Raw genomic sequence first — 14,913 nt, 5'->3', positions numbered from 1 at the left:
ATTGCGCACCAGATATATATTGCATTGCATGTCGTATGGTTAACTACATTTATACAGGTGCTATGTTTTTCATTATTCCGATGTGTCCTGGTAATATTATTGTTTGAAATGCGTGTTGCGTGTATTATGTATTACTTAACCACTCCAATATTGCCATATCTTGCTGTTTTAGTTATCATAATAACATATATTTCTCACTAAAAGTTGCAAATTAGCTGTTTACTTAATAGCGGATAATAGTTTAGTATTACGTTTTACACCAATTTATTATTTAATATTACTTATCAGATTAATTTCTATTGTAAAATACTGCTTCAATGCCAGCTTGTTTTATTTATTTATTTATTTATTTATTTTTTTATTTATTTTCCTTTCCGCTTATCCATGATAGCTCACCGCAGGAATAAACAGTTGTGTTCTATTGACAAGACGTTAAAATCAGTATATGATTTAGTCGGATAAGGAGTCTAATCAGTGCAGAAATTTAAATTAAACGATGATAGGTATTGAAAATGTTGTGAAATGCCCTATGACGACCATTCAAAGTTCCAGTTCCCGATCTTCTCTAGAACGTTTCGTGTTTGAGAGTAGGGTTAGCGATGATGTTCAGTTCAAATTTTAAATATGCTCCCAAGAAGTCCCGTTTTTCAATTATAGACCTCTGAAAGAATTGGTCTCTAAAAGGTTTTTAAGATACTTTTTATAATTGCTTTCGTTGACAAAAACAAAATAAACGTTTTTTATTATTCTCAGTATAACATAAATATATGTGTTCCTTTCCATCAGTAATAAATTCCTTATTTGTATCTTTTCAGGAGCATGCTTTGTAATTTTTATATTTTAACTTCAATAGTGTGTGTAACATAAAGTGGAGCACATGATATAACTGCTCTTAATATTTTACTTTCTTCATGCTGTATAATTTCGGTATATTCAGAAACATAAGCTGCAATTAATAACATGAATGAACGTTATATTTAAAGATGTTCCTTTGAACAATTTATTGTTATTCGTAGCATTAGTGAAAATATTTCGCAATATACAACAGAATATGGAAAATCTGGACATTTTATTTTTATAATTTTATTTTCCTCGTACATGAACACCTTTTGAAGTACACCTCGTATCCTCTTATCTTTTGAAGTAATGTCCGTGATTATTATCTTATCAAATTTGTGATTTGTATTTCGGTAATTCTTGTTGATTTGATCATTTGGCGAGTAATCAAGTAATCTGCAAATTCATTTCGTTGTTAAACGTGTAGTTCATGACTTAAATACTTTCACGAAATTATTATTATTATTGTAGTTTTGATTAGATAAATTATTTTGAACCTAACTCAAAACGTGGTAATATAATTAAATTCTATAATCTAGGCACAGACGGACACCTTGCAGACGACTTGCGATCGTACTATGAATTTATTCGTAAAATGTTACTAAGTTCGCTACCCATAGTTCCTAATAATATTCAAGAGATAAAAGCTATAAATACAAATAAAAAATTTTATAATAAAATAAATTATATATTTTAAATTTTAAATACATTATAAATAAAATATACAGACACTTGTGGATGAAGTGAGGATAGAAAATAGTAAATCTTTACTTGGGTGGGGTGAATCGACGTCTGAATTGCTTTCTAAAGGCTCATTGCCAGTAAAGGGGACATTTGTGATAAGATGCTTGTATGAGAGATAAAAGGAGTTAGGAAGTTAGATGGACCGCCAACAGTCTTTGTAATGAAAATAATGATAATAATAATAACAATTATAATAGTGTCTGAACAGGTTTAATTTTTTCGTCATAAATAAGCCTATAGTATTATACAGCGTCGTGTACGGTAGACTTTACTTTAGCAAACCTGCTAGAAATTGGTCTTGGTTTTCCAGAAAGGGAAATTCTGAATTGTTTTCAACTAAGAATGAATTAGCTCTTTGAGAACAGATTAGTTCATATGTGGGAAAGTTCATAAAATGAAAGATTGTAAATTATGGAAAACGTATGTATTTTTTGTGTGTAAGTTTGTAAGCATAAATTTATATCTAAAATAATTGCACAGGTGTATTGCCTTTAACGATACCTAGGCTTTGATATAATTAAACAACTGAATATTTACATTTTTGCCATGCTTTCTTAAAAACATGTTATCTTTCTACACACGTTTTTATACCTCGTCTACGCCCTTTCCTGTCCATTATTTAAAACATTTCAACGTCGATCTCAATAGCATTTTAAAATGGGAACTTATAATCATTTTAGAGAAAAATCTTCTAACATAAATCCTTAGTGTAGCAGTTTCTAAGCTATGAGACATAAATATGCATTTCTACTTTGTACAGAGCTCAAATATTATACGAAACGTTTCAGGAAATCAGATGAATTTACTTGCTTCTTACTATATGTAGGTCGTGTCAAGCAACTTGTAATCCAGGTTATGCATTTTCTGACGGAAGGACACAAGTAACCATCACGTGCCATGAGCGAGATGGACGATGGTCACCGACGGATGGTTTCGAAGATTGCAGGGGTGAGCATATGACCAGCTGATTTTCATAATTGTTTTGTTACTAGATCCTAACTGTAAGTTCCATCAGAAAAATATACATACATAATATAGAAAGAAAATTCTTTATATGTATTTAATTATTCTTTATTATTCATAAACTGTTACTGTCATTTCTATTATTTTCTTTACTGTTAACACCGAAATTAATTATAGGTTTATAGAATCATACATATCATAGGTTTAATATAATCATAAGTTATGTTAAATTTAATGCAATTTTCCTGCATCTATACCTGTACAAGTACCTGCTGCCAACGGCTGGCGTAATCTAACGCTCCTTTCCACAAGGAATTTCGTGAACGTAGGCTGACCACGTTAGACAAGTGAGCATATTACATGGATTCATGCAGTGATATACATTATTTTTCTTTGAAAAAGCTAATTTTTGTCTGCCAATATTGCTGTTGAAATAAAAAAAGCAAATTTTTGAGAGATTTCCTGAAAAAATTATTTCTTCTTTTCCAATAAATAATTCCATTTCAGTATTAAATACATTTCTAAATACCTAGATCTTTACTACTTACTTAGTAAGTATTGGCTACTTACAAACTAAATTCTTGTTATATTTTCCTATTTATGCATCAAGTTCTAAATTTCAGAATTATTAGAATTAATTACCAGGAGACAGGTTCTGAACCTGTCCTGGGAAACCCCAAGTTAATATAAAGTATCTGAAATGAAAACCCAATTCAGAATGCTTTAGTTATAGTTTATTTTGATTGGTTAATTTTAAGCTTCCGCAATTATAATTCGCTGAAACGTTAACTGAGTCGTGAGCGTTATGCCATAATCATATTACATGGATTAAATTTTGAATCTAGTGTAGAAAAATATATTATAACCATTTGCTAATTTTAGGACAGAAAGTGGAAATATCCAAACACAAATGAAGAATTAATGGATTTTTGCAAATTAGAATATTAATGCAGGATTTTTTCCCGTATATATACAGTGGATGGACAAAAATATGGAAATACCTTGTGAAATGCATGTTTGAAAAGAAAGATTGATTTTAATGAAATATGTAGGTGGCGCTGGCGCTTTTGACTACTGACGCCACCTATACAACTTCGTAAATGTGCTAAACAATTCAGTTGTTGTCGGAGTACTGTTATGTGAGGTTGTCATTGCATAATGTCAGAGTTAACAGACTTCGAACGTGGGCAAATTGTTGGAGCACGTATGGTAGGTGCTTCCGTAAGCAAGGTAGCCGAGGTGTTTAGTGTTTCAAGAGGTACTGTATCGAAGATTTATTCCGCATATTTGAAAAGCGGAAAAACATCATCTGCTAAATCACAGCGCGGACGAAAGTGTGTCCTGAGTGATCGTGACAGACGATCATTAAGGGCAATTGTGACGAAAAATAAGACCACAGTTGCAAAAGTTACTGCTGAAATGAATTTTGTGTTACCGAACCCTGTGAGTACGAAAACAATTAGAAGGGAGCTTCATAAACAGGGAATTGCTGGCCGTGCTGCAATTGAGAAGCCACTCATCAGTGATGCTAATGCCCGTAACAGGAAAAGGTGGTGTTTAAGTCATAAAACCTGGACTATAGAGCAGTGGAAGCGAGTAATATGGTCTGACGAGTCTTCTTTCACATTCTTTCCCTCTTCTGGCCGAGTTTACGTCTGGAGAACGCCATCTCAAGCCTATAATAAAGACTGATTGTTGCCAAGAGTGAAACATGGCGGGGGTTCTCTTATGGTTTGGGCAGCCATATCGTGGTTCTCTGCTAGCCCCATGATAACTGTGTCAGGGCACATGACTGCCAAGACTTATGTGAACATTTTGGCCGATCAAGTTCATCCCATGGTACAAACTTTGTTCCCCGATGGTGATGGTGTCTTCCAAGACGACAAAGCCCCTGTTCACACAGCTCACATTGTCCAGGACTGGTTTTCTGAGCACGAGGATGAGTTGTTCCATCTTCCCTGGCCACCACAGTCACCAGACCTGAATATTATCGAACCTTTGTGGTCTACTTTGGAACGGAAAGTGCGTTCTCGTTATCCACCGCCAACATCGTTATCTGAACTTGCCACCGTTTTGCAGGAAGAATGGTATAATATTCCCCTGGCAAACATATTTATCCATTCCGAACTGTATTTATCCATTCCGAGAAGACTGCAAGCTGTTTTGGATGCCAACGGGTTTCCTACACCATATTAAGCAAAGAAACATGTTTTTTTAAAGGTGTTTCCATATTTTTGTCCAACCCCTGTATATATATATATATATACATATTTTCTTCCAACTTTTGAATAAGAATTCTTATATTAATTCCACTTACATTTATTATATTATTGTATAGAACACGGCGATTACTATATAGAAGATTACATGGAAATTTACAGGTGACAGGTGACAGCAGGGCCGGACACCCGGTCGGCTTTCAAACACTAATTGGGTATAGTCCGGGACCCGTTCCATCTAGAGCATAACATGTTTAGCGTTGCATTACCTACACGACAGGTGGACACTGCATGGCGACATAACATAGCATAGACATGACATTGCATAGCATTTCGACGTGACATAGTATAGAATAGTCATTGCATAGCGTGACATAGTCATTGCATAGCGACATAACATATTTACAACATTAAATACACAACGTAATGTAACTTGCACGACAGGTGAACATAGTATAGCGACGTAACATAGTTAAGCATAGATAAGACTTAGCGACATAACATATTTAGGTTACATATTTACAACATACAATTCGCAGTGTGACATGACCTATGCGACAGGAAATTTACAGATGCACTTGGAAAAAGTAGATAAGTTAAAAGCGGTGCATGCACGCACCTATATTAGAATACAAACATGTACCACATTCAAGTGGCGTACCACCTGCATGTTATAATTATATGAATTACTACTGAAACCGTATGGTTCTGAGGCCATCTGAGTATGACCCAAGGTTTAGTCTCTCGCAAGCTCCTCCTTCTGCTACGGAACTCTATCTCGCTCTGCAGAGAAGTCGACACTCTGCTCTCGATAGACATCATCCTGACATCCAATGTGGAGAATTCATCCGTCAGCGCAGGTGGAACACCCCATATATATACATATATTACAACAACAATTTAAATTCAGAAGTTGAAATCATTCAGAAGTTGAAACAATTTAATAAATAATCAGACGAGCGAATCAGGTTTCAAGAACTAACACTGCGGAAAAAAAAAATGGGTACAGTTTCTATCTCTCCCGTTCTACAGGACCGATTGACGAAATTCAAATTGCGTTTTCCATGTCTCGAAAGCACGACTTAGGATATATATTAGATTTATATATAGCGCAGTTCTAACATAGGTATTTTGACACAAAATTGGACTTTTTTTCTGAAATGGCATGCCGATTTTGTTTTCCATATTCTACGACTCAAATTATGCCTACATATTAAATTTTGTAAAATTTGTTGCGAAATTTATGGAGCGATTTTAAAATTTAACTTGCCCCATTTTTTTTTCAGTTTGTCCCAAGAATAATTCACTTGGCGAACTTCTTAATTTATAGCAACCTATTTTCCTTTCCTTTTTTTCATTTTAGACGAGCGGGAAGTCATCGTTCATATCTTCAAATAAGTTTAATATACTGCGTAAACCAAATTTGGCGTTATTATCGCTTATAACAAATATGCCAGATTTAAAAACTCACCAATATGTAAATTAACGTATATCCTAGGAAATTTTGAAGAAAAAAAACTCTAATTTTTTTCAGGTATGTTTAAAAATACATGTACTTTAAGATCACGGTAATAGGTTGTAATACAAAAGCGTTTTCGAAAAAATTATAACAATTATTTTAAAATATAAATTTAAAAGTAAATCCTAAAAAATAGGTGAATTTTATTTGGAATGAATTTAAATGTCGAAATGTGAAAGGGAGAATCAAATAAATTTCGGGTATGGAAGCAGTTGGTGCTTATCCGCTGTTTGAATGATCTATTACATTACGAAAGCTGAAGTACACGGAGTTATTACGATGATGGGGATTCTAAGGGGTCTTTAATTGTGAAAGATATATATGGTAAAGATTCGACCAAGAAATTGGAATGCATTGGACATGTACAGAAAAGGGTTGGTAGTAGACTACGAAAAGTAAAAACTCTGCTCCTGAATTGAAAGGAAAAGATAAACTGGCTTATTCTTTTATTGATAAACTGCAGAATTAGGGATTGCAATTAGAAGTCATGTTGGAAACTTAATTGAGACGCAGTAGGTTGTACTAGCTGCTTGTTCCATTGTAGCTCTTCCTCAAAGCCAATGTCCTCCTCAATCAATGAGTTGGTGCAACTATGAATGTGCGATTGCAGAAATCAGGGAAAACAGATCAGGAAAAAAACCTCTATTATATCAACATATAGTTTGAATTTAATTAAACCTATATATATGGAGTTGACTACATAAACAAAAGTTATTAGAAAAGTGCATACATGGCAAAACTCAAAGTATTAAGGAACGTTTTAATGCCATTTTATTGCACATTGTTATAAAAGAAACATTAATAAACATGCGAACATTAATTTTTGGAGCAAATGCAAGTGTTTTTTGTTATTTAATGATGGATTTATAGGTTTTCTTGAAGTATTTTTTTCAAGGTTAGGTATGTGTCCTGAATTTTACACTGAGCAGGGAATAACTTGATAAAGTGCAAAATCATGACTCTTGGCGGCATTCCACAAGTTTTACAACACACAAAGAAAAGATTACGCTTCCTCGAAAGAAAAAGTGCAAAGTGTGTGAAGAAAAACAAGGTGTCAGTTACAAATCTGGGGAATTTTAATTATCAGGGATGCTTCTTTCACTAAGAAATTGTTTTATGAAAACTTTAAACTTGTTTTCTGAAAAATATTTTTTCTGTAAATATTGCCAATGGTAACAGCCATAACTCAAGATTTTATGGATAAAATTAAATGATACTTTCTATACATGTTTCATATAATTTGATGCATGCTCTGAAGCGGAAGATTTCAGAAATATTAATTAGAAGTTGAATTGTTACTTTTTATTTTTAGATTTTGGATGCAATAATAGAAAAATATACAGTAAATACTATACATTTTGACATATCTCAAGAATATATGAATATTTCTTAATTATTTTGCTTCATTGCATACAAAACAAGTGTAAAATAATTACAAATTAAAAAAACTGCTTATTTATATATACATTGTTCACTGTGGTTGTTGCCGTAAAGGCAAAATTTAAGCAAAAATTATCCTTTTCTTCATTATTTTTCAAAATTAAAATTACTTAGCATTACGTTTTAAGCTGTTGTCACTCATTAATATGCTTATCTCAAATTAATATGTTTATAGTTAAGATAAAAACCGTTTTTAAAAAAATGGTACCCGAACGAGGTCGGATACCCACTTAATAGGTCGAAAGTTTATTAATATGAGTCCGACGACAATGATTGCATTGTCAGATGAATGGACTGGAAGGTAGATATAAAATCATTTGTAACAAAAGTAAAATAAATGCATAATTGAGATCCCTGGACGAATTCTTCATATAAACTGCGCACAATTTCTTTAGAGCTCAAGATAAGGCATTATTAAATCTCCCAACAATAAAGACCCGCTTGAAATTTATATCTTCAGTATGCCTTGAAATGAACATCCTAAAAACTATCCTTATGCAGTTCTCTGGTCTTTTTTTATCAGTATTATACTTCGAGTGGAACAATGTATGACTTTGAAACAGCAGCGCATATTGTACTGCTTCGTGCCTGCTTAATTACACAGGTATGACTACGTTGATCAATGTCGAAGCACTAATGATTCAAGAAAGGCTGATCAATACGCACCAGAATATTCTGTATAGAATTTAATTATATTCCCTATCGTCTTAGAATTAAAAATAAATAATATACAAAAACCAGTTTAACGACCTGTGTTAAATGAATTTGTGTCATATAGTTGAAAATACAGAGACATAAACATATTTTTCACTGTAATAAATATAACTCTATGTCGAAAGAAAATCATATTTTTTGGATTCATTAAACGAGACGTTTGCAAAAAAAATATTAAGAACTATGAATTCCAAGTTTCTTTTACAAAGGTTTAAGGCAAATTTCGCATCTCTTCTTTAATGACTTGCGGGTAGAATATCTCTGATTATTTCATACATATAAACAAATGCTTAAGTGAAATACGATATAAGAAGAGAAAATACTATTTTTAAAAAATATTCCAATTAAAAATCTATCCTTTGAGATTTACATTAAATTTATTTCACAGATTCTTTCAAATAAGCTATTTTTGTTTAGAGCACTTGAACAGAAAAAGTTTGGAGAAATAATGATCAGATTAATGTAACACTAAAGGAGATAAATATAGAAACGTGTGAGTCATTCTGAGCTGAAAAGTTTGTTGCTCCTTTAAAATACTTTTTTTCGCAGTAAGGATTACTCGAGCATAAACTTCGCCTTATTGAAGCTCTGTTTTTCTTTTCATTTTTTTCACTGCTACAAAAATAAATCTGTAATTGCTTAAGATTTTATTTCGAATTCTAAGCTGAAATTGCATATTTTAGTGCCAACTTAATTTACTCGAGTCAATATTTTACAGCGTATTACAGATTAATTTTTCTGTGAATGCTGCCAAACACTATTTTCAGTCTCAACTAGGCAAATATATTTATTGCAAATATTCCCTAATTGGTTTGAATTAAAAACAAAAATACAATTTGAAACTTCTGAAGTTTATCCCAAGCTAAAAGTAAACATCCTTCATTTGTTTTTAAAATTTTCGTAGGAAATAATTTGAAGATTTTCAGAACTCAATTTCATGTACAATAGAACTACAATTATCTGAATCAACTGGGACCGGACCCCATTCGGATAATCGAAAATTCGGATAATTGGATTTTTCCCGAAGAAAGGGTGTACGTACACTTTATTGTATGTTGAAAATGAAAGAAAAAAACTATTTTTAAAGAAAAAGAGGTTTTTAATTAGTTAAAATGAAAAGGCAACACTTTTACGTTCATGTTATATAGCGTATCGTACAGTACTTACAAGTGCTGAAAGTCATTGCTTGCTGAAAATCTCGGTCAAAGTAAGCTGTTTGCCTGTCTTCATCCGTTTTCCGGCAGCCAAGTCGTGTGTCCGCTTGACAATGATAAGTTGCATGTGGTCACACTCAGGTTGCCGCTCTGTGCGCTTTAGTGCAGTTTCAAGGCCGGCGAACGCTTCACTAGCTGATGGTCTCGTGTCTGCTTCAACTTGGACATTAAGGTTATCTTCTTCCTCGACACTTTCTTCTCTCTTTCGATAAGTTCATCATTTAGAATTAGGGTCTGATGAATCACACATCATCCATTCTGCTATAATCCTCAGCATTAACTTCTGAACATCGAGGAATTTTCAAAAGAATGTTTCTTAATTCCTCAAGTGAGATGTCATTCTCATCTTCTCCTGTCTCTTACCTTTCTTTTTTTTTTTTTTCTTGAGCTTCTTGTTCCTTTTCCTTCTCTTCTTCAGTTGATTCTGAAAACTTCTTAAAGCGATTTGGATAGTCGAGTTAGGATAATTGGAGCTCTGTAATTACACATCATCATATGATCCAACATGGCAAGCTTTTGACTTTTCAAGTTGAACCAAATCATTATACGTAGTTGATCACTAGGTGCCTATAGCAGCCTTAATATTAAAATCATTTCTGCATCGGCTTTTTGCTTCCTGAGTTTCGTTTAATTTCGAATATTTCTTTAAGATATTACATATTTTCTATCAAGTAATGAATATGTATAACGCTATGAAAATACGGTTTGCATTAAATATGCATTCTTTGCTAAAATTATGTCTTTGATCTCATTATATCCAGCAGCTCTAAGTTCTTTTCCCATGAGATATCATTTAGCTAACCGAGACAATTGATATAAAAATTAATTTTATAAAGTTTAAGCCCAAAAATCTAAATTATATTTTGCATAAACAAACTAATTTCTCTTTTCTCATATTCATGAAAATAAAAGCAAAAAAAGTTTAGAAAAGGTAGTTGACGAAAAATAAAAAGCAGAGACCTTTCAAAACACGTAAACACATTAAAAAGGAAAAACAATTGTGCTGCATTTCATTAGTATAAAATGCGACAGAAGCTAGTGCCGAGATTTCAGACATTTTTTGACAGAAATAAAAATTTCCACAGATTCAACAGCAGAAAATTAAAATATCCTTATACCTAAGAATTTCATTTGAGATTATATTTTCTGTAGAGACAAGGAATCACCGAAAATCTATCATCTTATTTAAACATGGAAATGCACAGAAAATATTCTGCGTTAAAAGCACTGTTTAGTATTGTATTAAAAATAATTACAAAAATGAAAATGGTAAAAATAATTTTATTTAAATTACTGTTTAGATTCTTCAAAAGTTACTATTAAAAATAGCTTATCAATAATTATTTATTAAATGTTAAATCTGCAATTTCAGTAATATTCTAAAACAACATAAACTTGAAAAATAATATTGTTGCGAACTACGAGGTCGTTTCTGTTTCTTTAAATAGTAACTACAGACAAGCCGGAAGAAATGAACTATTTATTATGAGACTAACTACAATAAGTAACACACACAGCACAATAATAGCTGGAAATAACTCAAGGATAACGCGAAAGCAATTTCCCCGTAGCACACGAAATATGTTGTTGAAGTTCCTCAAAGAACTGTCAGAGTAAGTCTCAATTCGTAACTCAGCTAATCACTAAGATTCGCAAGGAGCGAAGTGGTAAAATCGCTAAACACTGGTAGTTCGGTCCAGGGTTAAAATCCTGGCAAATAGACTGGTTTACATGGGCGTTTTTAGGATTTCTCCCATGTGTAATGGGCATACGAGCCAGTTCACCTTAGAAAGTCCTCCACGAAGGTATCCCTCAAGTGCTTTGCCGTAATCAAATAAACAAAAACGAAGCTAATTGCTAAATCTCACAGCTGATCCACATCTTAACTTCTAGGTTTTCCGAATCGTATTTAAATACTGTAGTTCTCTGGAAATTTCTGAGAAATCAATTGTAGGATTTTTGATTATAAATCTTCCAAAAGGGCTCAAATTTGACGAAAACTCCCCAAACGTCACCAACTTGACAACAAAATTTGTTTCATAATTTTTTAGAAAATTCAGAAGTTTTTCATAAAAATCTCCAACTGTCCCAAACCCATCTGGAAGATTATTACCCATATCTGGTGTTCATAACTGATGTATTTTTATAATTTCAATGTTATTGCACTCAGACCAAAAGGTATATATTTCTATGCAGCAAATACCCAATAAATACAAGACAAGGGGCCACAAATTAGATAAACAAAAGATAAAACTAAAAATGATCAATAAAAATAATAAATACATAAAAGAATACAAATAGCACAATTTAAAAGAAACATAAAAATACAGTCAGAAAAGAAGGATTCAAATATTTATGACAATATTTTCTTGCTTGTATCCTCTGGGGTAAGGTAATTAGAAAGAAAACTCAGCTCTTGAATATTTGAGAACTCGAACATTACTGCTGCCAGCTTATCTAAACGAAAGATAAAAAAGTTAAAAGTATATAATCATAAGTAATGTAATGCACGTAATTAAAACTGGCAATTACTGATGTGTTATTATGTGTCATTATTATATTCATAAAAATATCTTCAATTATTCTCATTTTTTTATTTAAGCAAAAACTACTCATTATATAATTATGATGATAACTTTAAAACACTGCATATAAAAACAAATTATTGCTTATTTCTGATAATAGAATAATCTTCAAACTTTTGGAGCACAATTTAATTAGCCTATTATTTTAAGCAGCTTATTTAGTCTAGAGAAAAGGACTAATTACTTCAGCACTGAAATAAATTTTGTGCGGAAACTTTGGATATCAAAATAAGCTACTAGTAAAAGATTTCAGCGTCATTGGCTTGAGAAATGCTTTTAATTAAGCGAAAATAACCCGGAGTTTCATTTCGAGCGACAAAATTCCCCAATTAGCTTTCGCCATCACGTATGAAGGATTCAAATCAGAAAGGAATTCAAGATCTGACTTAAATCGCATTGTACTCGTATTTCCAGAGCTAGATCTTATTTAAAAGACTCTAAAAATATTTGAATATGCCCGTATAGTTCCCTTTCTTTCATTATTACGCTTATTACGCTTCGAAATCTTTTTTAAAGGCATTTTAAATATCCATTCCAATAAGTTATATGCAGATTTCAATTAACTCAGCGGAAATCACAATTTAAAATAAATAAATTCCTCCAAAACATCACTCTTCAGTCTTCTTGTCTTTCTGGTGTACTATTATACTGCATTCTGTCCTGGAATTTATGCAGCTTTCGACCTTTTAATTAACATTTTTCTCCTTTTAATACTATAAATTTCTAAAAAATGGTAGATTTAGCCTAGTATATAACTTACGAAAGATTTTTGTTTAAAGAATAAAGTATGCTGTAAAGAATTCATATGTTGTTCAATATATTATTTTGTCACTTGCAGATATTTCTGTTGAGTAATTTAAAATACAAGGAGAATATAAAAGTAAGCAAAATACGCTGATAAGAATTCAAATCTAGATCAGTTGTAGTATACGTGTGTTGCGTAAGTTCAACGTATTGTACTTAACAAAAATTTAATTTCTCTTTTTCTTCGAAGTAGAATAGTTTAGTTCATGTAATTTGAAATTCTTTCGTAAACTAAACCTGCAACACATTTTTTTTTTTACATATTAGAATAATAATTTACTTCAAAATAAATCTGGAAAAATATTTGCATATAGATATTAAATAGAACTATATCATATTAAATAGAACTTGCTCTGGGAAACGCCGTTACAGAAAGTTAAGTGCCTTATGTACCTACAGTAGGCGCCGTTTAATGTGATCGGATTTATCAACGATTTTTTTGAAAACATTAACTGAATGCTGACATTAAACGTTAAGAAAACAAATCTGCTGTGTACACCAATTGACTTCCTTGTACGGAATATTAAATTATATACGCATTCTTTCCTGCATTTTATTTAATCTTATCTCCTCGAATTTCATTAGCGGTATACTTCTCATTCAATTAATTCAGTTCTCACTTGGGAGCAAGGCAAAATACATAAAATCTCAAAATATCTTCATTAAAAATTGAAAAATATTAAAAAACAACATAAAAAACCAAATACAGTTACAACAATTTGAAAACAATTTTTACAATTAAAATTACAGTTTATACGCAAAAACAACCAATTCGACCAGCGTACAAGGAAGCAGATTTTTCTGTGCACTAAACTAAACTTCGGTGAAAGTGCAGAAAGACTTAACTCACTATTCTGCTAAGTTTCAAATGTAAACAAATATGGCTGCTATGGTTAAAAAAATTAGGCTTAGGCGCACTTAAAAACTTTTGTTGATAGTTCTACAACTATTGCATGCAGATTAACTAAAAGCATAAAAACCTCAACCAGAAGATAAGAATAACATAATTTAGTCATTTTCAAAGCAAAAAACACACAATTTACCAAAATATATTAATAAAAAAACTGAGCTCACTGAGCCGATTAACAGAGATGGTATATAAAGATATATATATACTTTTCGTGCAGCTCATTGCAACCAACATAGAAAGTACACAGCTACATGTTATCACAGTGCTATGTACAAAATTTCAATGTTGTGAGGCTACTCGTTTTTGAGTTATACTTTATATATACATACGTACGTACGTACGTACACCACGAAAAAATCTCTTCTGAATCCATATTAAATCAGTTTTATAATTCATTTGGGGAAAAAGAGTCCTTTATTCTGTCCTTATGTACAGATGTCACGAAAAATGTCTTTAAATTGCAACGACCCAGAATTTTTCATGACTCCTAACTTCCTTTAATTCGTACAAGAAAGTAAAATTACCCTTATTAATAGCAATGGAATTTAACTAATATAATATAAATGTAACCAAAAGCATGTAAATGGGAACTTTCGCAATATTTTAACTAGCAAACTTAAAGTACTTTTATAAACTGTTCATAACATTTCTGGAAACTATTTGAGTAAAATTTGAGCATTTAGTCTGACAGGAATGGTCTCATGCAAATTTTTTCCGAAAAAATGTTTTCTTTTTTGGGGGCGGTAAAGAAAAGAGAGGCGTGTTTTTAGATCGCCCTCAAAATCGATAGAGGTGTTGAAAATCTACGTCAAATTGAAGTTATTTCTTCGCATAATTTCTTATCCTTTTTTAAAATCGAAACCAAACTGTTTGCGACGTTTCTCTGTCACTTAGCAAGTTTTATAATCTGTTTTTAAATTTATCTCGCGACTTTACTTCAGGTTAAAAAATATATTCCATAATA

General features: G+C 31.9%; 1 protein-coding gene across 3 annotated transcripts in view; it reads left to right on the top strand.

The window, feature by feature from the left end:
* Positions 1-14,913, top strand: part of LOC118189478 (hemocytin-like) — a 728,690-nt gene that overhangs the window by 141,463 nt on the left and 572,314 nt on the right. For all 3 annotated transcript variants that reach the window (XM_085820839.1, XM_085820840.1, XM_085820838.1), the window contains exon 11: positions 2,408-2,529. In XM_085820839.1, the coding sequence (XP_085676965.1) occupies positions 2,408-2,529 (122 nt within the window). The remainder of the gene's footprint in view (positions 1-2,407; positions 2,530-14,913) is intronic.

This window comes from Stegodyphus dumicola, chromosome 7, assembly GCF_044657685.1.
Source record: "Stegodyphus dumicola isolate Sdum_Otavi_A_Nest chromosome 7, ASM4465768v1".
NCBI classification, from domain to species: domain Eukaryota; kingdom Metazoa; phylum Arthropoda; class Arachnida; order Araneae; family Eresidae; genus Stegodyphus; species Stegodyphus dumicola.
Note: the sequence above shows the minus strand (reverse complement) of the source record. Positions and strands in the feature narration are given on the sequence as shown.